Genomic DNA, 25,004 nt, shown 5'->3' with positions numbered 1-25,004 from the left:
AAAGGCATGTATGATAGATTGAAGAGGCATATTTACATGATTTAATTTTCCTTAGAAACCACAATGGTCATTTTTAGTGAAGGGATTCAAAATAGTTACCAGTGAAAAACTTAAAACTAGAGCTTCTGAGACATAAATTAGAGCCACAAGTGTGACCAACATTGCTTCTCCAATCACTAACAAACGCTTTGGTTCTGTCGTATTTTGTATTTTAAGATATGTACGTATGTTCTTCACATATGATCAGGAATATCTTTCTTTCCATTATTTAGAAAGGTAATCCAAGATCAATTCATTCTAAAAGCTTTTTCCACTCTTCTAAACTTTCAACATAGAAACAGCAATAAATCAACATACACTTACGCTGAAGTTCCCCCCTAGAGCACTGTAGTGAGAGTACAGAAATGTTTTCTACTTTACCTGGGAAGAGCAGTGATTTTCCCCCATTTCTCCACACAGAATCTTCTTGGGCCATTACTGCCTCGGAGAGAAGCAAATCCTTCATAGGGAATGCTGGATGTGCCTGTAACGAACTATCAACCCAAGAAAACAGAAGGAGAAGGTGAAGCCAAGAGACCAGTCTCTAGGAAAGGCTGGCATCATTCATATACAGAGGTCCTGGGGAAGAACAGCATACTGCTCACTGGTGGTAAAGCTCAGAAGATAAAACTATATAAAGACAGAATAACTATAATGTGCGAATTCTGACTAAGAGCTGGAGAATCCCAAGGAAGGACAGTGCATTAAAAAGGGAAAGGGGATGTGGACGGTTTGTAGAAAATACAGCATCCTATACATTCTTTAACTTAGAAGCTTAAACCACGCATACTTTCCACTAGAGATTAATAAAGTGGACATGTCAATTAACCTAAGTCTACTTAGCATCAGTCCTTGATCAATTTGAGGTGAATGAAAAACAAAAAGAACTTCTAGGCCTGCAAATTTGAGACTCAGACCTGTAATCCAAAGGAGCTAAGATTCAGCCTACTTGTAAGATTTTGTCTAAGCAAACAAAAGGCTTCCTCATGTCTGACATTTCTTTAGCTGCAACCAACAAACAATTGCCGTGTATAACTATAACACCATGAGAAAATAATGGGTTAGTTCTCCCAGTATTCTTAAACTTCAACATCATCTCAAATTTGTGGAAAGTTAGATGGAAGAAAAGAAGGGACTCTCTATCAAGGAACTGGATCATTTCTTGATAAAGGAGACTGAAGATTATCTCTTTCTGTTGCAGAGATGCTGGCCTGCAGAGAACTTGGAGGCCCTCTTGATGAAGGGATCAAAGTGCCCTGAAGGCGGATGTTGTTCTGAGGACTCTTGGATGGCAATCGGTACTTCCTCACAACTCTAATGAGATGCTTGGACTAGTTAGAGATGTTCTGCATAGTGATGGAACCAAAGAACCATGCAATCAGAAGAGTCTGGAAACAGTGTACTCAGAATATGCAGATAAACATGGGATATATTTACTGAGTATAGTTAGCTATTATTAAAAATATGAAATTCCAACAATAATTAATGCATTAAAAAGATTAACTAAAGGCATCTTACCTGTAACAACCTCAGTCGTTGTTCATTGTTGAATCTTTCCACTGCAGCCCAGAACCACCGAATTACAATGTGATTGTCATGATATCCTATCAAATCAATCATGAAAGCTAGTATTACTTTGAGTTTTCTATCTTAAGTCACTATGACACTGGCATGTCAACAAAAGACTCCCAGACATAAATCATCATCTTGGATTCATTAAAGGTTATTTACCATTTTAGACCAAGGAATAACACTGTTAGTGTGATCACATGAGTGTCAAAAGTAAAACAAAACATTAAATGGAACCAAGAAATCTGTTTCCATTTAGAGGTCACTAAATGAAGCTAGCGGAGAGAACAAGTGAGTTATCGTTAACCATACCATTTTTGAAAAATACAGTTGCTGGTATTGGAAATGCTTGAACCTTTCGTTCATTCAAGAAATAATTTTCTACAGGAGTCTGAGCAAACTCCAGGAGTTAGTGAAAGACAGGGAAGCCTTGCGTGCTGCAGTCCACGAGGTCACAAAGAGCTGGACACAACTGTGTGCTGAATAACAAACCACTATGCCAAGCACTGTTACTACGTCTGAGGGTTGAGGGTACAATAGCAAAGAAAATAGACCCTCACAGGGCTTCTGGTAAAGGAGAGAGACATAAATCAAATAATTACACAAATAAACATATATTGCAAACTATTTTAGAACTATATATAATGTTGATATTTTAAAATCAAATTACTTTTTGTTAACAAAAAGGGAAAATAATTACACTACTTTCATTCTTTCAACGTGTAAATTTCAAAGAATCATCAACCCAAATGTTACTTTTATTCCACACTGTAGTAGACTTTAATAAAATGTCAACAGTGTCATCCCACAGGAGGATTAAGGGAGTAGCAGTGGATTCCAAAACCTCAGTGGAGAAAAATTACGTTCAGAGAGAAGCTTGACAAAGATGACGGCACAGTTGGTGATTCAGCCCAGCTGACTGACATACGCAGTGTGCAGACAGCAGCTCTAATTCTGAGTCAGCAGCAGTGAGTCCTGAAAAATTTCCTTCGAATTTTTCCTCACGTGGGTTTTGAGGGGACTCTTGCCTTACTGTTTACCATCTGGTCAGTGATGCCCTTTGGAGAAGAAAGGGATCCAAAGGAAGGGTAAATACAGCTAGATTGGACACGGAAATCCAGAGGCTTGTTGTCCTGCCTTTGGCAAAGATGAGCTATTTGGTGCTGAGAAAAGAGTTTTGTCATCTATAAAATAAGTGCAGTGGCTCTTTATAGCTTTAACGTTTTCTGACCCTTTGAACTGGCCCTTTTATGCCTCTCCTTTGCTGTCTGTGCCAAAACCATTTAGAGAAGGAGGAGGAGTGAAAGTATCTCGTGGTATTCTCTACAAACAGCTGCCCGTGAACATACGGCAAATGCCAGCAAAGCCGCCCCTTCGTTCAATGCCAACTAGCTGGGTTAGCAAACACGGCAACTGCACATCTTGCCCTTTTCCTGCCCCTCCCTCCCCCCAGCACTCTCTTCCCAAGGATTTTTTTTTTTTTTGGTTTTTTGTTTTCTCTTCCCAAGGATTTTATTTGATAAGATTGACAATAAGCAAAGAAATAGGTACTTGATTTGTCATAAACAGAGAAAAAAAGTCTATCCTATGTAAACAGAAAAGTGGCTGATGTGATTGTTATTAGAATCTCCTGAGGGTGTGTGTCGTGGGTAAAGAATGAGCTAATAGTATTTATGGTAACACCTAAGTGACGTAGCATGCTGGAGAAATTGTATTTTAGTGAATGAAACTGGTTTAGTTAACAGTTATAACAGCCAAGGCCTCTGTGGCTTATGCAGAGGGCCGATTGGTAAAGACTTATTACAGCAACTGGACTTCAGAAATAGCAGCAATGGACACTGCTATTTAATCCTGCCTTTCAGAGAAAATGGGTAGGCAAGGCCAGCCCAGGGCAACAGTGATGGACTGGAAGAGACAAGCATAAGCCAAAATAAAAGCAACTGAGCCAATGTTAAGGTATACTTTTACTCCGTAGTTTTAAAGTTTTCTTCCTTTAAATCTCTGTTTCAATTTACCGATAACTGGAGAACTGCTCAGCTCTAATTTTAGTCTGCTAAGTGATTAATTCAGTGACTTAAAGCTTGTATTCTTCACTCTCCAAGTTCATAATTACTGCTCACCTCTTACATTCTAAGTTAAAAGACAAAAGCAAAACCCAACTGTCATTTGTCATGACTTTCTGAAGACTTAATAACACTACAATAAATTTCAGAAAATGTATTTGTTCTTCGCTTCAAAGTATTGAATAAAACTAACTCTGGGTTAGCATCAGGTCGTTCTCCAAGTGTATTGATTCAGCAATCAAATCACAATGCCAACTGCTAATTGAAAATTTGTACTGATCTATAGAATGCCAGCCCTAAAGCTTCCTATCTGGTGACGTGTCCAGTTTTAAGCTGCTTCCCCAGTGGCTCAGCAGTGAAGAATCCACCTGCAATGCAGGAGATGGAGGAGATGTGGGTTTGATCCCTGGGTGGGAAAGATCCCCTGGAAGAGGGTATGGCAACCCACTCCAACATTCTGGCCTGGGAAATCCCATGGACAGAGGAGCTTTATGGGCTACAGTCCATAGGGTCACAAAGAGTCAAACATAATTGAAGATACTGGGCACGCATGCAGGTTTAAGCTAATCTTACAGCAGTTTCCTTTTTGGTTGAACCTAATGCTTGAATTCTAAAAGGGCTTGTTCAATAAATTTGAAATCTGAGAACCGTATCTTATTCTATTCATGAGTTTCAACTGTGAATTACAACTGGTAAGTAGTTCAAGTGAAATGAAGAAAAACTACGTTTGCTCATTAAGAAGTTAAGAGGGTGTGCCTCTTCAGGTTTGAGAATGAAGACAGAATAGGTGGAGTTTAACCAGTTGGATATGAGCTCCTTGATGCTTCACTAACAACACCATAAAACAATTAATTACTGTTCCTATGGTCACATTTCTTCGCCAACAATTAAGACTTATGACATCCTCAGATGGTGCGTAAACAATCCTCCTTCCACTTGACAGATGAGACAGCTAGGGGAAGAAGGGCATGTACCTTGCCCACGGTCTCAAAGGAGAGTGCGTCAGACCTATGATTAGAGAGCAAGTGCCTCTGCCTGTCCTGGATCCAGATCCACATGCTGAACCACTTGCCTCCCTGTAGTCTGAAACTTAAAATCCAGCCACCTATAAGTCAAATTTCACCTCCTCTGTATTCTGTGTTGTTTCTCCAATCACTTAGGTCTATTTCAGCTGTGCCTGCGATGACCAGTTCTAGTTCTCGTGCATCAAAAACAGATACCAGCCTGGCATCCACCACCTGTGGAATAAAAAGAATATAGGACATGGCTTAAGAACCTGGAGAAGCCTCAGCTACAATTACACTTCATCAGAAAAGGAGGGCACAAGGAGTGTTGGGAACGCATGGATGTGTTCTGTGGAGGCACTTTTAAAACTGTAAAGTTCTCTACAAATATATTTTTAGTACAAGGTTGATGAAATTTTCAACAGCATTTTTGTTTTATAATTGGTCACTAATTAATTCTTTTTTTTTTTTTCTCTTGGAGAAGATTCAGTGCTTCAGTCATTTTCATAGTTTATCTTTATTTTAGCTATGTGGGCTTTTTCACAAAAGAAGTCACATGAAATACTTGTAACAACTCATTCTGACCCTCAGATACTATCATTTCACATACCGGGCATGAGATTTGATTACCCATATCTAAGCATGAGTAAGATGCATGACTTAAATGTTATTAGTGGTCATGAAACTCTCAAATGCTATTTGAATTCAGGTCATTTCAATGATTTCTTGTAACAGGGGAATAATTTTTTCTTTTTTGTATTCTTGAAACATATAGGAAAAATCATTGAAGTGTTTAAATTGAATTAGCAACAGTAAATAAGGCAAAAGAGAAACGAGAATACGACACACATATGAAGCAGAGGGAGGCGGACCCAGGTCCCACTGGGCTCAGCTGAGGTCCCCACTGCAGCTGGTGGCCTTTACCTCATAGAAGCCGCGCACCAGGCTCTCTGTCTGCTGCACGACGCCCCTCTCAATCCTCCACTTCACCATCCTCTCAATATACTCCTTCTTGTTCTTCTCTGTGACTGGGATGTTGGCACCCCCTGGTTTTAATTCTCGTTCAGTAATCTGTGATTAACAAACAAAAAGGCTGACCATAAAGCAATATGCTTGATGTTGTAAGACTAGTGCTTGCGATGAGCTGGAATCGGACGCTACCTGTCCCAGCCCTGGGCACATCTACAAGCAGGAGGTCAGCACCAGCAGAGCTGGTACCACACAGTGGTACCAGGGAAAACAGGCACCAAGCTGATGTCTGAGCACCTCTGTGGCTAAGTATATACGTGCCACAAGTGCTCCAGGGTAAGCTTTAAATCCACAAATAAATCTTCTAAATGAAAACGAAGAGGTTTCAAATTCTGTGTCACTGCTATCTGAAGGTCTGACAAGACATTATCACAAATTTCTTCAGGATTCAGAATCAACTACATACAGAAAGCAAATATTTAGGTAAAGGTTTACCTTAAGGAAGCAGAATTACATTCAAGCAAATGTTAACTTGAGACATACTTTCCAAAATATGAAATTCAGGAGACCAGCCAGGTATTAATGTCTAACTAAGAATATTACTTATGAACCAGCATACAATTTCTGAAAGAAATCTTTTAACCAACTCTTTCATCAATTCAAAAAAGAAGTGTTTTCAAGCCTTTGCCAAAATAGTGTTTACTTTCCCCCAGCTTCAAAACAATCCATTTTAGTTCTTAACCATGAATGAGAATTAAGTACAAGTGCCAACTGAATATTTTAATATTCAACTCTGCGGTAGCATGGATTTTTATAAACTATATTTTATATCAGGTACATTCTAATATCTCATGAGGATATTTTAGTCGGAAATAAAAAGATTGCTTGTAACTCACAAATAGTTATCACTCTCTATAAATTAAAACATCTTAATCTGAAGCTGGCATTATAATAACCTTTGTAACCAAGATTATTGTAACTCTACATAAATTTGGGATTAAACCACCCAACCAGCCACAAATAAATAAACATTTGATCTTAGCCACTGAATTAATCCTTCACCAACCAAAAGTCTTCAATTACCACACACAATCACCATTATTCACACACAGACCTGCCCAAAAACTTCTTCGTTCACAGTGAACGTGAGGTCCAGGATGTCATGGATGTCGTTGTCTTTCATCCACTGCAGGCTCTGATGGAACTCTTCATCAAGGTATTCTAGATCACTCAGGTCACAGAGACTAAGATGACAAACGAAGAGAAACAAATATGTAGGCATGGATATTAGCAAAAACCCAGAGTCGTGAAGAAACACACAAGTACAATATCAACTAAATAGGCAGTGATTTCTAGAATGTGTTTTGTCAAAGTCAGTAACCAGAGCGGTGAAATAATTCAGAAATGTATAAAATTTTTAAATCCTGATACGTAAAATGCTTTAGGAACCATACAGTTTGTTTTATCTTTTACAGACACAGAACTGGGGGTGCAAAGAGTGGCTGCCCATTTGCACAGCCACCCACAAGCAATGCCAGGGGTGGGACTGGGACTTGGGCTGACAACTTGGGTTCAGTAATCTTTGGCTAGGTTAAACTATCTTAAATTATCATCTTCCTAATTAGAAATTCTTTGTACATTTCTATACTGTACTTTAACTTTTTTTTTCCCCCAAAGACTAGACTCTATGATCCACATTCACATATATCCCTTTCTTCTTCATGGTTCTTACTCTTTCCATGATTCTGAAAACTGAAAGCCACAGAATTGCTCTACAGTTTTAATAGCTTTCTATAGTTCTCTCTTCTTTCTTCATTGCTGAGAGAAGTTCTACATGAGATGGAGCTACTATTACATGTCCCTGTTGTAAAGGTAGTAGCAACTGACTTGCTTTATTGTTTTGGAATTTCCTCCCATCAGCCCAGTTTCAAAGATGATTTTTGTTTAGTTCAGTCTACACATGTGTGAGACACCAAGTACGCACCAAACATCTTAATAGCTACTTGATAAACAGTTACTGCCCTCAAGGAGCTAAGGGTCTACTTGGAGAAACAAAGATACAATTAGATAAGTTGATTTAAGGTGGTAAGAGCCTAGGGTGGATAACACATTATTTGTGCACTTTTTTATATGCATGTTATGCTTCAGTTAAAATAAAAAAAGGTATGTAAAGTAAATACAGGGACCTCCCACAGAAAACATGCAAGACATTTATTTTGACCTGGAAACTGATTGATTTTTCTGATTATGTTTTTCATTTAGTAAGACAAACAGATTTCTATATAATATTTTATTGGTTCCATAATGCTTTCACATATAGGGTCTCCACCAAAATGTTACAGAGTAGGAATACCTATCTCAGTTTTACTGATGAGAAACTCAGCTAAGGAATGTTATATAAGTTGCCTGATGTCACACAGCCAGTAGGTAGCTGCGACAGAGCTTGAAATCAGATCAACATTTAAAAAAAACATTTTCTCATTTTTAAGATGAGAAAACTGCATATCAGTAACTAAGCGAAGATCAAAAGTGGCTGGGGAAAAGCTGTTTTATCTCCTGATTTCTTGTCCAGTGCAAATTCTACTCCTTCCCCTCTCCCACAATGGTATTACATTTTCTCCAGCAACAAATGACATCTTCAGTTTACTCTGTACAGTTGATTTAAGACACAGTTCAACCTAATCCATGTAAACATTTGAAGATCAAAACTAATCTTCGGACAGTTTTTAAATAGATTATTTATCAAGCACTGTAAGTGCCAAGTGTTGAGGCTATGATACCTGATATAAACAACCAAGCTACACAATCATGACCTGGAGATTTAGAAGAAGCTTTTTGGAGTAGATGACACCTATATTAAAATCTGCAGGATGTTTCAAGCTCAAGAGGTAAAGGGGAATGAATAAAAAGGAGAATGGGAGAAAAGAGAGGCAGGAGAAGACAACCTGAACAAAGCACAAAGGGATGGAGTATACAGATATTCCAAGCATATGGCAGCACCAGAGAGTTAACCATAAGACAGGATGTCCAGAGAATGAGGCTGGAAACGTATCTAGAAGCTGGTCTTGAATGTCATTCTAAGGAGCTTGGTGACTCAGAACTACTGAAAGGTTTTAAAACAGGCAATGACATGATCAGATATGAGGTGTGACTTTAATTTGTTTATCCGCAAGTGGCTGTGTAGAGGATTACTTATAATGGGGGGTGGGGGTGGGTATCATTGGGTGGAAACCAATTAATAGACCACCACAGTAACCTGTCTAAAGTAAGATAAGGATTTTACTTAGAGCACAACTATCAGTGTAGACTGGGTATGTGTGTGATCGTGTCTGACTCTGCAACCTCATGGAATGTAGCCCACCTGGCTCCTCTGCCCATGGAATTTTCCAGGAAGGAATATTAGGGTAGAGAAGATGAACTTTAGAATTATTTAGGAGGCAAATGTGGAAATGAGTAAACCATTTTAGTGGGTGGGTAAAAGGAAGCATATCTAAAATGAGACAGCAAATGAACTCAAGTTATAAGATAACTCTGATTCACTGCCAGTCTTGAGGGCCACTAGCTGAAAAATTCCTAAGGCCACAAGTTTAGCAGGCAAGACAACCTGAATGATTTGTGACCTGTACCATGGGAATGGGGTAGGAGGTGGGGAAGAGAAGAAACTGCTGTGCATTTACTCCCCTGTTTAAGGGTGACTCCCAATTTCTGACCAGAGTGATTTGAGAGTGTTGGTACTGTGAACTATGATGAGGCACATGGCAGCAGGTATATTTTTAGGTCAGGAGAAATTGATGAGTCTAGTTTTAACCATGTTGGTTTTGAGGTGCCTGTGAGACATTCAAGAAGAGACAGTAAGTAAAATATTGACTGCTTGAGCTTACAACTCAAGAGAGATCATATCTAAGGGTGTGGACTGGAGAGTCAGTAGATGAGACAGCTGAAGAGATTTCCCATGAGAACATACATAGAGAAAAGAGGGGGGACCAGGATGGAAGCTTCAGGAATATCAAGGTTAAAGGGCAAGTCAGGACACCCACAAAAGAGGCATAAAAGTAAAAGGTGAACCCAGAGAGCATAGTGTCATGGACACCAGAGAAGGAAGAACTCAAGAAAAACGGACAGGTCTGGGAGGGGTCAAGAGTATCAAAAGCAGCAGAGTGGTCTATTAAAACAGAGACTAAAAAGCATTCTTTAAAAACTTCCATAGGTTATTGGTGGGAAAAAAGCTAGACTGAAGTGTGTTGAGGGCATGTCAACAGTCAGCATAGATTACTCCTGCAGGAAGTTTAAATGGGAAGATGAACGATAAGGCAATGAAACAGAAAGATGCAAAGAGGCCAGAAGAACCAGAGAGGCAGAAGGCCGGAGTCCAGGTGCTCAGGGCTTCACTGGCCCAGACATCAAAAGAGACGATGGCAGAAGTCTTCCTACTGGCCCTCTTTAAGAAGCCATTAGAAATCCTTTCCGTTGAGGTCTAGGCTCACAGAAAGCAGATCCATGGACACATGGCCTTGGTGAGGGGATGAGCTGGTCAGAACCATGCAATCAGGCTGCACTTTCTCGTTGCAAGTTTGAGCTGCTACTCTCACAGACAGTTGCCTTCTGTTCAGCCTTGTAAATGACTACTGATTACAGGACAGAAACTGTTTGCTCTACATTTTACAATAATTGCAATCTTTCACTGTGGTAACAATGAAGAAAAAGTTCTGTGAATGCTAAATTTTCATCTGCCATCATAAATTACTGCCTTGCATATGGAGAGATTTCAAGAAAAATATGGGACTTGAAAAATACGGCCCACCTCTAACAAACAAATGTTAAAAAAGGAGAGGGAACATGTGAATCAAGAATAAGCAGTTCAATGTTTGCTTAAGGCAAAATGTAAAATGCATCTTGTGAAAGATGGGGGGCTATGAGTCACCAAGACTAATCCACAACTATTCTATTAATAATTGACATTAATACCACAGGAATTTCAGCACTGTATTTGAAGTACAATTGTTTTGAAGAAACATGTGTAGCAACAAATGAGAATGAATTACTCAGAGCAGAGCAAAACTAAGCCTTTGGGAACAAGACGGGAATAAAGGATCAGAAGCTGGAAAAATCCAGTAACCATTTTTGAAATTAGATTAGTTGATTAGTTTCAGAAATCTAAACCACTATTAAGTAAATAATAATAGATTTGAGATAGTGAGTTAAAAAATGACCTTGACAAAAGATTCTTTTGGATAAAGGAAATACTTCATTCTTTACATGCAAATTACACAAGCAATAAAAATACTCTTACATTCTGAGAAGAGCCTTGTAAAAGGGCCGTGTGAAGAAGGCATCCAACAAATACTGGTGAATTAGTGCAAGACCAAGGATCCTACCACTGAACCGGAACCTGTGAAGGAAAAGCAGGAGATGGTTTACATATCTTGGAGCAGTTTCTAAATGGTTCTGTTTCCTCTCAAGAATGCCTTCCAGTTCTAACCACCTAAGTTTTTCTAAGATGAACTGCCTTCCAGGTTCATGAGAATCTGTATGCACGGCAGGCTGTCTTCATTAGTTGATTTTCACATCTACTTGCAGAAAAAATCTGTGTCAATCTGATATTCAGAGAGATACTGCTGCACCTCCCCCCATGTCAGTGAGGTCCAGCATGTAGCACTCTACATGGCCAGCGTGAAATCCCTGTTAGCATGACAGTGAAATGTCCTTAAATCACTTGTAAGAAATGTTGACACAATGGTGTCAGTAATGGTGGGGAAAATGTCCCCTTGTAGTTTGCGTGCATGAATATTAGCAGGATTTCTCTAATGCAAACCTAGTAGCAATTCCCTTTTGAGGAAAAGCCCAGGCTCAGAGTGAGAAAGTTTCTAGTCCTATTCTCTCTCAAACCCCTCTCTTAACAGAAACTGTCACCATCCAAGAATTATGCATGTGTACATTTGAGGGAGTTTCCTCATGGGACATTCTGTTCTCTAAAATTTCAGTGCTCAATTCTATTCTGAATCACTTCGGAAACTTTATTAAATATATCTGTCATGGCTGGATTTGCTGAGATGTACATATATTTTCTTTTTCAAAAATATCCAAGTTTCTAGCCTTTTGAAAGCCTGATGCCCTCTGAAAGTGTAAATCCACACTGAGGTTCGTAGTGTCCAACTGTAATTTCACTGTTAGGCAACCATCTTAAGATGAATGCCCAGCAGCTTTGTTTTTCTTTATTTCCACTTAGGTAAGCATAACTGCAATAGCTACTCTTAGGAGGACCTCTAATTGTAGTTAAACGGAAGTTAATTTGAAGAATAAGTCCTAAACCTTAATGCCCTCCACCCACCAGTATTAACCTCATGACTCAAAGAAATTTTTTCCATGATTCCTATTCACATTCTTTTTTTTTTGTTACAATAGTGAAAATGAACAGAAGCAAGCAAACGGATCATACAGATACTTCAAGTCTATAAACGCAGGGATGTAAAAAATGTCACAGAGTGCAATTTGAGGTTTTAAGAATAAATAATTCCCAGATGGGAATCCTATACCAGTTTTACTTGACTTCGTGTTAAAAAATAGGAGTGGGGCAATTCCTGGCTACAAACTTGAAATAGTGACGGGTAAGGGGCCTCTGCTGTGACCCTACACCCCTGCCTGCCTGCCGGGGTTCTCTTCCACCATCGGTTCCTCTAGGCCACTCTGTCTTCCTGTCCTCCCTCCCGTTAGAAAACCAACAGGCCCAGCTGCTCTGCCCCTCCCTACATGTGAGCCACTTCCCCAAGGACTGTTCTAGAAGCTGCCTGACCTTTGGGTCAGGATTTTGCCCTACTCACCCCCACCAGTCCCCTGTTATAGCTCAGAGTCGCCCAAAGCTTCAGACAAGGATTTAGGGTCTTGCTAAGAACCTAGCATTATCTGCAACTTTCTCTCAGGAAAACCTTTTGGATTCTACCCAACTCACTTAAAATTGGTCTTACAGAACATAATCTATTCCTAGATTGGAGAGTGCCTGTATGTTAAATTTGATAACACAAACAAGAATCAAATGAGATATTTAACTGAAAATATGATTTTCTCAAAAAAAAAAAAAAACCTTTTTTCTTTTTTTAAAGTTTAGATGCTTATAAAATCTAATATCACAGAAAATCAGCTAAAGAAAAATTTGTGGAGAAAAATACTTACCATTCATGGTGATTGTCTACAAAGGCAGACATGGGACTTATTTGTACTGTGTATGTGTCATTGGCTGAATATTCAAATAAGCCATAATATGGGTTAAAGAGTTCTCTGGATACCAGGAAGAAAAACTCTCTGGAAGGTCCACTGTAATCCAGCCTTTAAAAAATTCACAAAAAGAGTAGTCATTATTTTTTTTCTATGTATTAGGCACATTTTACGCAGTGCTCAACTTTCGGTAAAACAGGAAGTCTAATTATCAAGTTTGGTGGTGGTGGTTTAGTCACTAAGTCATGTCCAGCTGTTTCAACCCCATGAACTGTAGCCTGCAAGGCTCCTTTGTCCATGGAATTTCCCAGGCCAGAATACCAGAGTGGGTTGCCATTTCCTTCTCCAGGGGATCTTCCCAGCCCAGGGATCAAACCCATGTCTCCTGCATTAGCAGGCAGATTCTTTACCACTGAGCCACCAGGGACATACCAGGATCGTCCAAAATACTACACATTAAATGATCATGACTCCTGATTGCAGACATGTTGTGACCCAAAATAGCATAATGAACATTTACATGGAACATATCCAAAAGCTAATTATCAGATAATGGATGAGATAGGCAATATGCTAATACTTTGATTGCATAAATATGCATCCAAAGGTAAATAACTTAGGTGCCCAGAGCCAGGCACTGGGGAGAGAGATTGCAGTGGGAATGCCTTATTTAAGCAGGTTAAACCCAAGGGCATCAGTTACATACATCCATGGGAACATGGAGTTCTCATGTTTTTCCAAAACAGTTTTAAATGGGGGCAAAAAGAGACTTTAGTGAATTGGTGAGAGGATATTACAGATACAAGGCCTCCTAGGGAGATCAGAGGCAAAAGATGGAATGATAGGGTTCAGATGAAAACTTTAAATTATAAAACACCAAGGAAAATTATAGACAAGAAAAGTGAGGGTGTCTAAAGCTTCCTCGGGAAGGTAGTTGAGAAGAGGCTGAAATTCTAGCACCTGAACAACAGTGTAAATTCCATTTTACTTACAAAGACATCAGGGTCAAAGCAAAATCTGAGAAATGATTATGTGAGGTTTGAGGACTGACAAGCGGCAAACAATGCTGAGAACAAAAAGCGCACCAAAGAGGAGTATGTAATACAGCAATTTGATACACTCAATTCAAAACGAAAAATGTCAAGTACATCTGTCTACCCCATGGTAAAAAGTTGACATAAGGGTTCAAAGACAGGAAGGAATTCTGAAGGGAGAACGAAAGCTATGGATAAGTTGGTGATGGGATTTAATGAGACTTCCTTTGTTCACTCTATTTTTTTCCCTCTATGGAATTTCCTTCAATGGCCACTTCTGTATTTTTTTATGACAAAGGAAAAATTCCATATGTGTGGTATGGAATTGTGTGATAGAGAAAAGGATCTTATTATAGGTAGAAGAGGGAGCTGGAATAATAGTAAGCAAAATTAAAATAGTAAGGAAAATTAAAATTAAAATTAAAATATATCTTAGTTGAAAGTTTAACAGAATTTTCTTAAAACAGACATCAGCTACCCACAGACTAAGTTCTTAATTTTTGCCATATCTGAATATATATGCACTACCATTTACTTAATATTTCCAGCTTTACTTGCTTTTCCAATGTAGCCTTATCTTACACAATATTTTGGAATTGTGATGTGTTAGCTTTCTTTCTTTTCTAATACACATGAAAATAAACACATAAATGTTAAAATAAAAAAGTATCAGTCTATGTAATAGGCCAAGGCGGCTTCTGGTGGTTTCCTTCCACTGTCCTAGTTCTGGTCTCTGACACCACCAAGTAGAATACTTCTTCCACTTGCACACTCTTCACACACTTAGAGGCTTCCCTTCAACAAATATGTGAGTGCCTGTTAGGTTTTGGGTATTGATCTAGATGCTAAAGGTGTAAAGTTTTTTTTACGTCATTTTCCACAAGATTCTAAGTTGAGCAGTGCCTACTCCTGGTTCCGGCCCCCTCCTCACTCATGAACAACCTCCTCTCAAGGCCCGGCAGGGAGTTCCCTTGTCACGCGGGGCCTCTGCTCTGGATACTCTCCAGGGTCAAAGTCTGACCTGAGGGCGTGTCTCTACTGATCACAACACTCCAGGTGCGGTCTTGCCGGCAAAGCCTCGGGCTCCTGGCCTCTCTTCGTGGACACTTCTCTCCACTGCCGCAGCTTAATGCCACCCCGCCTTGTGGGCAGTCACTTTACTTTGTTGACGCATCACAAGCCAGTCATCAGCTCGAACCTTTCACCTGTGTTGCTTTAAACTAGGACTCTCCCACCCCGTCTGCACGTCGCCTATCTTTTTAAAACCTAAGCACTAGACGCTAATATTAATACTTGCCATACTAAATTTCACGTGAGACTGAGTCCATGGTTCCAGTCTACCTGGATCCCTGTGGACGCAAAACATCTCTCTAAATTCCCGCTGGTGATGAATTACATCAGCAGACCCCTATGTCTTTGCAGAAACAGAGAATGCCAATCAAAAGTATCTTAGCAGTCCTTTTGTCCATCCCCTCACCTTGCTGAGGAGATGACTGGGGCTGAAGGAAATCACTGACTTGTATCAAATGAAAGCTGCAGTGGAGGATCCAGGCCTTGACACAGGTTTCCTGACCCCATGTGTGATGTTCATTACTCTTCGATATATTTAAAACGTCCATCAGGATGAAACACAACATTGCTTATAGAGGAGAGGTCGGAAAACTGGAACCTGCAGGCCAAATCTGGTCCAGGCCCTCGCCCTTTGTGAAAAAGTTTTACTGGAACACAGCCACGCTCGTTTGTTTATGTGTTGTCTGGGGCTGTTATGATGGCAAACTGAGTAGGTACAACAGGGAATGGCCTGAAAAGCTGAAAATACTTACCATGTGGCTCTTTACAGAAAAAGTTTGCCAACCTCTGTTACCGAAGAAAGTAGGAAGAAAATGTTACTTTATTAAAAAACCTAGCTTACTCTAAATCCTCTTTAGTGAAGATCAGTTCAAGAAAAGGTAAAATCACAACAATATCCTAGGGTGTATGAAATCTTCAGGAGTGGTCACAACTGCTAAGCAGGAAGCCATGAGCCCTGGCCTGGAGGTATCCAGGTCTAGGAGGAAAATGTATCTTCCTCAACTGGTCAGGCTTTTATCTGCTCTTTTTCTTTTCTTTTTTAAACTCCAGCAGCATTGATAGAGTTACTCTAATGTGAAGACATTTTTAAAGTTTGATTTGATTATAATCTGAAATTCAGAACCACATATCTGAGAGCAGGTTGTTGATTACAAATTACATATGTCTACCTAATTCAATAAGACGTGTCCCAGCAGGATACCTTATGCATGCACTTCCTGTAATGTCTTAGCAACCTCTTCCATATAAATAGTTAATATGACTCATATCACAGGGATCATTTGTTACATTCCTGTTTTGCCAGTTAGGTTGGTTCCACGGCTAAAGACTTGGCACGGAAATACAGAAACTCCGGACAACGGGTGTGTAGCCACACAACAGCTGCATCTGAGGGCATTTTGGAATAAGCACAGATGTCTTTAGGGTGGTAATGTCTTTTTGAGCCCCATGAAGTGCTGATAAGGCATTTTAAACACTATCATGTTGCTGGGCTGACACCACCCAAGTTGTTAGAGGCATCCAGTATTTGTTAAATAATTTTATACTCTGGTTCTTTATGTTCAACTAAAAATTATCAAAAACAAAGTATCCCAAAGGAAGCAGACTATAAAATGAAAGAGGATAGTGGCATTGGGAAGTCTGACGGTCATTTCCTACACGTTTTCTGGAAGACAGGTTTTCTTTCTTACAAGCTGGTTCAGGCACACGTGGTCTACACACCCTCTGATTCACTCTTACATTTGTAGCAGCAAGGCATTAGTTCTTGAGCCACTAAAGAAGTGATAGGGGAGTAGGGAATTTTGTGAGCAATTAACATGACAAAGTTTTACCCGGAGATACCAAGCCAAAGCCTACAAATTAGAAGCACCTTTCTTCAACATGGTTTGGGTCAGTTAGGTTATCCTGCAAATGTCTCTCTTTAGAAGAAAACAAGCAACACCTTAGTTTCATTTGAAGCTTTACAAATATCTGAGGAAACACTGGTCAAGGCCAGGACCCAAAACAACTTCTAGACCAGTCAGGTGTAAGAGCTGCTGGTTATTTTATAAGCAGGGACTCAAGAAAACCTTTCAGATCTCATCCCCCCTAGTTTCTTGCATGTGTCTAAGTAGAAATATCATAGGAAGAGCTCTCCTGTACTTAAATCCCCAAACTAAAACTGTTTGCACGCATCCCCTCCCGAGTCCAAGTATGGCTTTGCAAGACGGATGACTAATGTCATATAGAAGGCACCTTACATATAATGAACTCATTCTTTCTTAAAGAAAGGTACCTTTTATAGAGTTGGCCATGGAGGAAAGGAAAAAGAGGCAATCACAGTGTAAACATCCTCTCTTGATCCAGGCCATTATTTCCTTACTTGTTTTGGGTACTAAGAACTGAATATAAACCTGAAACTAACACACTATTATAAATCAACTCTACTTTAATAAAAAGAAAAACAAGTGAATGGCCCAGGATGTCCTATCTGAACATAATAGTCTACGTAGCTAACTTCTGACACCAACAAGCTTTAGTTGCTAAAACTTTTAATTCAGAAGAAAATAATACACTGAAGAATATGCAGTCCTTGTGGCTCCCCTCTTAAAGAAGTAATGTCTAGGCAGACAGAAGCCCAAGAGGCAAGCAGACCATGCCATTTCCTGCCACACTCAGTCCAGATGACTCAGTTTCCAAGTCATTTCTGCACTGCTATTTTCTCCTACTCCCCACTTTGCACGAGCAGATAACCAAATTAAACTGAGTGGAAATTTAAATGACTAGAACAAAATCTCCAGCTCTGACCAAATTAAATCAGTGTTTGCTTAGAAATTGTCTGTATTTCATAAAAAGCCAAGCATAACATGACATTAATTTAGTGAGATACACTAATCACTTGTCAACTAGCATATTTACATTAAAAGGCTCTAGAATTATTTTTGCATTTTTAATTGAATACAGGTATCTCTAATATTCTGGGGTTAATTCTACCTCACATGGTATTTGTAACTGTCCTATAAATTTACAACTATGACATCTCCCATCAATTTCTCTTGACTCAGCTCTTCCAGTTCAGGAAAAATCTATATATCATGTGTCAAGACCTACACAAAGAAACATCTTAGAGCAGAACAGAAGTCTCTGAGTGAATCTGCTAATTCACACTTTTTTGGAGATTAGGCAGACACATTATTCTGAAAAGAAAAATCCTTTCTCTTTAAGCCCTCACTAATCTATTGTAAATAAAGACCCTGATCATGACAGGTAGAAAATACTATCAGTGAGATGGTATCAATAGAAATTGCAACATATTATTCCCTCATAGATAACAAAGTTGACCTTAACAACACAAAATAATACTCTATACATACCAATACCTCTACTAATTTGGACTTTCCACAGAATTAACTCTCTCCAAAGACTTACTACTCTACCGACCTCAAGTGCAGAAGGAAGCATACACATTCCAAAGCTACCCCGGTGGGCCCCATCAGCAACACCAGAATAAGAAAAGTTGTTCAGGGAGACAGTTTCTGACTCTCCCTAACTCCTGTCTCTATGCTTTCTTTTAATAAGTGATCTTTTTAGAATAGCTTTTCATTTATGGAAAGGTTACAAAGGCAGCAGGGAGAATTCTCATACACCTCACACCTAGTTTCCCTCTTAACAACATTTTACACAAGCATACTATATTTGTTACAATTAATGAACTGATATTGATAGATTATTAACTAAAACTCACACGTTATCCAGACTTTTTTCATTTTTGCCTAATATCCCTTTTCTGTTCCAGGATCCCATTCAGGGTACCATACTACATTTAATTGCTATGTTTCCTTAGGCTCATCTTGACCTCATCTTAAGCGCTTCTTAGGCACTTCTGGTTTTTGATGACCTCGACAGCTTTAAGGGGCACTAGTAAGGTAATCTGGTAGAATGTCCCTCAGTTTGGATTTATCTGATATTTTTCTCCTGATTAGACTGGTGTTACATGTTTTTGGAAGGAAGACAATAAAGGTAGTGTCATTCTCATCACATCATATCAAGGCTATATACTATTAATAGGACATACCACTGTCATCGTTTGATTTTAGCCTCGATCGCCTGCCTGTGTGTCTGAAAGGCTCCTCCACGGTAGGCTTACTTCTTTCCCACCCCTTTCCATAGGGTACTGTTTGGAAGGAAGTCACTATGTGCAACTCATAAGGAGCACTGAATTATGCAGAATTACTTGGAAATCTTCTGCAGAGGAGATTTGTCTATTTTCCTTCACTTAGTTATTCAATTGTATATTTATATCAGTATAGATTTATCTTATACTTCAGGGTTCTAATCCAATACTACTTGATTTTGTCACTCAAAGTATTCCAGCTTTGACCACTGGGAGTTCTTTCAGATGGTTCTTGTGTCCCTTTGACATCCTGTGAATTGTTTTGAGTTTCCCTATACTATCTGGCACAAGATGCTTCAGACACTGTCTTGTACATTTCCTGCCCCAGTCCAAGAATCATCCATATCTACAAGGAGCCCTAGTACCCTTTACTGAAGAACAATATTAAAAGCCAACATCTACGCACTAGTTGTATATATATATTTTAATACCTATTACTAGAGCTAAACATGAAAAACTTCCAAAATAACACATTTTGAGGACATTAAAATTAATGAAGGAAAAGCGACAGAAAATTTTCAGCTCCATTCTAGAAATTCACAGAAAAACCTAGGTAGCTTTTCTCTTTGGGTATTTATTAGAAATCAGAAAGAAATGTCATGATCTTTAATTTTAATGTAATAAGATGGCAAAGGCTAAAATAACTACTTAATTTTATGTTGTTTTCAGGTTAATCTTGCAAAACATATGATGTATTCCTAATGATTTAATAGCAAAATAAATCTGATATCTAATAATACATATGTATGATACTGACATGATATGGCATGAGATGAGAAATTATCTGGACCCATTCCAGCCTCAACAAGCCTTATGCTGAGATTGTCCCTGAGGGCTGAGGTCACACCTCAAAATATCTTCTGTCTTACTTTCCTTCTGGGGTTACAAGAAGAAAATAGGTAATGGAGGCAGGAAGTATCTGGACATTAGTAGCAATTAAATAAAGAGGTTTCAATCCCCACTCTGTCTGGGCCTCCTCCTAGGAATGGATGTCAGTCCAGATCATGGGGAGACAGCTTTAAGATGATAAAGCATGATAAACATCTGTTCTATTCAAACCTAAGTAACAGCACTTCCAAAGACTCTTGACTACATCTCTGAGATCTCAACAAACTGTGGTCTAACAATTATGGAAGACAGCTGGAGCTCTGAGGGAGGAAAAGTATTCTCATCCAAACTAGGCTTGTTATGTAAGGAAATACTTGGAATCCCAAGCATACCTGTGATTAGGCTAAAAACATTTGCCTTCATTTTCAACTGTGCACCTGCATCTTTAGGGCAACTAACAAAAGCTAGAAGTCCATTAAGGCTCATTAGCAACAAAAGGCTCAAGGCTCAGGCAAGCTTCTCAGACTTTCTCACATTATATTGTTCTCCCATCTAATACTTTATTTTAATCCAGGCACAGCTGGGAGACACTACATTGAGCAAGATAAATTATCAGTCACTAGCTGAAGTAGTGAAAAGACCCATGGGTAGGAAAAATTCAGATAGATTAGAGTTCAAGAAGTGAAGTGAAAATGTTAGTAGCTTAGTCGTGTCCTGCTCTGTAATCCCATGGATGGTAGCATGTCAGGCTCCTCTGTCCATGGAATTCTCCAGGCATGAATACTGGAGTGGCTTGCCATTCCCTTCTCCAGGGGATCTTCCCAATCCAGGGATTGAATCGGGGTCTCCCACCTTGCAGGCAGATTCTTTACCATCTGAGCCACCATGGAAGCCCAGAGTTCAGCATTTTTGCCTAAATCCCAATATTGGTCTAAGAATCCTTTATGGAAGACAAGATGCCTAATTTTGAATTTTAATTTTTCTATTATCTAGTTTGACTAGCACATGAAAATTATTTTACACTTTAACAGCTCCATTTCATCAACCAAATACCACATGGCTGAATTTGTTGAATATTATTAAGATTCCATAATCTACTTTATTCCTGGGCAAGAGTAGCGTGTAGCCTTTGAATGAGCCAAATCAATAGGAGTTGAGCAGTTAAAGAGAAGACAACTGGAGTTCTAGCAATCATGTGATATTTTTTAAATTCACTCTAGTGATGTCTATAAAGAAGGTGCTAAGACTCCAAACCTAAACCTGAAATGAAGAAAGAGGAATGACTCTAGCAGAGATGAGAGCTGCCATCTTCTGAAGAGTCATAAAACCACTGGTATGCCTATTTGAATGGAATAAACACCATGTAGGAGTCTTCATGCATTCATTTCCTAACTTCATCTCCACAAGCACACTCATGGAAGAGTCACAGAAGGCTGGACTCTCTTTATGGTAGGTGTGCCAAAGAAAGAGAAAAAGTGGGGACAGAGAAATAAGAACTAAGGCCTAGAAGTTACTGCTGGGGAAGTGTCCAGGTAGAATAGGAGGATTTTTCCCCCTCTTTTTGTCTCTCTCTCTTTTTAATCGAAGTATAGTTGACATACAATATCACTGTCAGATATACAACATGGTGATTCCATATTTTTATACACTGTATGATAACCACCAAACCACTGTGGGTCTAGTTACCATCAGCATGGAAAACTATTACACTGTTACTGACAATATTCTTTGCTATACATTACATCCTGTGACTTATTTATTTTACAACTGGAAGTCTGCACTTCTTAAAACCTTTTGTCCATTTCACCCATTGCCCCTTGCTCACATCCCCTCCCCTCTAGCAAACACTGGTTTCTAACTCGTGATTCTAAAACAGAACTTTTTTGACAGGTGAAGTATGATTTACTTCATATCCCTGTGCACATAACAAGATCATAGATGTTAAAATGCAATTCCTTGTTTTTTTCTCTCAAAGTCCATGTCTTGAACCTTCTTATACTGTTGTTGGGAATGTAAAATGGTGAAGCCACCATGGAAAATAATATGAGGGTTCCTCAAAAGAAGCAAAAATAGAGTTGCCATATGATCCAGCAATCCCACTTCTGGGCATATAATCAGACAGAACTCTAATTTGAAAAGATACACGCTCCCTGTGTTCACAGCAGCGCTATTCACAATAGCCAAGACAACAAACGTCCATCAACAGATGAATGGATAAGAAGACGTGGTACATATATACAATGGAATAATACTTAGCCATAAAAAGAAATTATGCCATTTGCAGCAACATGGACAGACCTAGAGATTATCATACTAAGTGAAGTAAGTCAGAAAGAGAAAAACAAATACCATACGATATCACTTATATGTGGAATCTAAAAGATGACACAAGTGAACTTATCTACAAAACAGAAACAGACTCACAGACATAGAAAACACACTTGTGGTTTCCAAAGGGGAGGGGCTGGGGGAGGGATGGAGCGGGGACTTTGGGATTAACAGATGCAAACCATTATATACAGATAAACAACAAGCTCCTACTGTGTGGCACAGGGCACTATATTCAATATCCTGGGATAAACCATAATGGAAAACAATTTTAAAAAGAATGTACATACATAAAACTGAATCACTCTGCTCTACAGCAGAGACTAATACAACACTACAAATCAACTATACTTCAATTTTTTAAAAAACACATTTTCCTTTTCAGAGAAAGAGTTAAAGAGGGAAGAAATGAAACTAAGAGTCTGCTCTCAAAAATGATCTATAGTTATGAGCTTTTACCAAAGAATCTTTATGTCAAATGATTTAAAAACCAGGGGAAGCTTTAAAAAAAAAAATAGCTGAACGGTTTAAGTGTATGAGAACAGCATTTCCTGCCAGAAGGATTTCCTGTTTTAGGCAACCACAGGGGACGTGGTGGGGAAACATCCGCCGGCAGCCGCAGCCGTGCTTCAAAGGCCACTTCTCTCTGCTACTCACCCTTCCTCCCCGACGAATGTGACGTACAGCTTATTTCTCTGGAGGTCTTTTCTGGAGTACCCCATAATTTGATTAAAAGCATCTTCGAGCAAGTGATCTCTTCTGATAATTAACCTGTCCGTAAAGAGACAATTTGAAAAAATACAGATGATTTCCTAATCCTTACCTTTCCGAGCACTTGCCATTTAATTTCCATTTACCACAGCTAGGTGAAAAGTAGCATGACTTATTATCATCGCTGTCTGCAATAAAGCACACGTCTGTCTGTAACTCTTAATAGCATGAACAAAAGTTACATCAGAGAATCATTGGTAAATAGAGCACCCCACCTAAGACCTGTAAAAACAATGCAAAAGTTCTTTCTGATGGTCAAATTCATTTATCCCGGGAGGAAAATCATTAGAAACAAGACACACACTCATAAAACTTTTGTTTATAAAAGGAAGATTAAACCTAGGAGGTAATGTTTTAAGCATTCTATGTAATGAATGCACCTAGACCAGGAATTCAATTCTTAAGTAGCTAGAAAGATGACAGTGAGAACAAGAAAGATGAATTCTTAGTGTCCTTTAAAGAAGAGGAGTTTACATAAATTTCTCTAACTTTAAAATTAGGTGAACCTTGAAACTCTCTAGGTGACAGATAAAAATGAATGATACTTGCAGTTGATTAATCCACTTATGACAATGGCAATTTAAGGCATCTTTAAACAGGTGTCAATTTGCCCTTAATGCAAATAGTAACGGAAAGGGAGATGACAGGGAAGCCAAAGGCATGAAAGTTTGATCAGCAAGATTTTCATAAGTGAAGCTAGAGATGTGCAGTGTTTGGAGCAGGTTGATGTTTTTGAAGGTGATAAAAGGGGAACCGGCAAGTTCAGGGGAACAAGCCCTGCACGGGGGCGGTGAGCTGTGCAGCTGCTGGGCTGGGCATTTTTCCTGGCACACCCAGGTCATGGTGGGGCTGCAGTCAGACGCCCTCCTCTGTCCTCTCAAGTGGCATAGTGATCTTTAGTGGAGACATGAGATGGGGTGGGGTGGGCCTGAAGGGAGTATGGGTAAGTGGGAAATTCACGTAATTCTGGGCCAAACAACCTGATGATCTTTCAATTTCCCCATTTAAAGGGAGGTAGATAAAGACAGGCAGAAACAACTTTCATGCCATATTCTGTTGGACAAGTGAAGCTGATTTCACGGAAGGAAACAGAGCTACGCAGTGGTGGTCCTATACTCCAATCAGCCAGGCAACACCAGACTCCGTGACAGCCTTATATCCAGTGAATATGTGAGCAGTCAACAAAGAGGTACTTTTCAAGAGAACAAAATAAATCAGCTTTTCATTTTGCTTATATTTTCACATGAAACATGATTGTCACTTTCCTGTCTGCTTTAAAACCTTAATTGTGCTTAGTTCAGCAACTATGTTTTAGGTGATACTGTTGATTTACACACACCAAAATAATTATGTCAACTAAACAAATTCTGGTCATCCCAAACCACAATCTATTTCCTACAATTCCCAAAGCATCGCATCCTATTACCATCTACCAATCCTGGGGTTTGTATCATTTTGACTTACTTTAATTTCCCTGGGCCTTGTCCATATCCTTTAGTCTCTAACTTCCTGTAAAAGTTCCTTAGTTTGGCTTCAAAGTCTCGCTTGTAAGGGGCTGGAGCGCGGGCATTGGCACGCTGAGTACCTACAGCAAACCACAAAGAGACAAGGGTGTGGATTTGATGTTCATCACATCACCATGAAAAAAATACCACCATGGGGCTGAGACCACAGTTAACAAGTAAAAGGAGGCTACACTTTCGAGTCCTTGACTTTCACCTCTCCAAGTCAAAGGACATCACAGGGCTTAACCAGGATCTTAAGATGTCTTAGATGTCTTCCCTGTGGCCTTTTGGTTGAGAATAGCAATTCTGTTTGAAGAATTAATGGTGCCTAAGTGTTAGTCAGTATGTTCCTCTTTTCAGCCCAAACTAATATGAGTCAAACAGCGTTACTGATGTCTGATGGTGAGATGGTATCACGGCAGTTAGACAGGAAGTCACAGTGTGAAAGTACGTGGTACAGAAAG

At 39.3% G+C, this 25,004-nt stretch overlaps 1 protein-coding gene across 5 annotated transcripts in view; it reads right to left on the bottom strand.

The window, feature by feature from the left end:
• HECW2 (HECT, C2 and WW domain containing E3 ubiquitin protein ligase 2) overlaps nt 1-25,004 on the bottom strand; it is a 422,372-nt gene that overhangs the window by 21,582 nt on the left and 375,786 nt on the right. For all 5 annotated transcript variants that reach the window (XM_043910516.1, XM_043910517.1, XM_043910518.1 and 2 more), the window contains 9 exons: nt 24,500-24,620; nt 22,922-23,035; nt 12,812-12,964; nt 10,935-11,033; nt 6,759-6,888; nt 5,600-5,746; nt 4,795-4,909; nt 1,558-1,643; nt 421-533 (listed from right to left, as the gene is read on the bottom strand). In XM_043910516.1, the coding sequence (XP_043766451.1) occupies nt 421-533; nt 1,558-1,643; nt 4,795-4,909; nt 5,600-5,746; nt 6,759-6,888; nt 10,935-11,033; nt 12,812-12,964; nt 22,922-23,035; nt 24,500-24,620 (1,078 nt within the window). The remainder of the gene's footprint in view (nt 1-420; nt 534-1,557; nt 1,644-4,794; nt 4,910-5,599; nt 5,747-6,758; nt 6,889-10,934; nt 11,034-12,811; nt 12,965-22,921; nt 23,036-24,499; nt 24,621-25,004) is intronic.

The sequence above is a fragment of the Cervus elaphus genome, chromosome 8, assembly GCF_910594005.1.
Source record: "Cervus elaphus chromosome 8, mCerEla1.1, whole genome shotgun sequence".
Classification (NCBI taxonomy): Eukaryota; Metazoa; Chordata; class Mammalia; order Artiodactyla; family Cervidae; genus Cervus; species Cervus elaphus.
The sequence above is the reverse complement of the archived record's forward strand: the minus strand, read 5'-3'. Positions and strand labels throughout refer to the sequence as shown.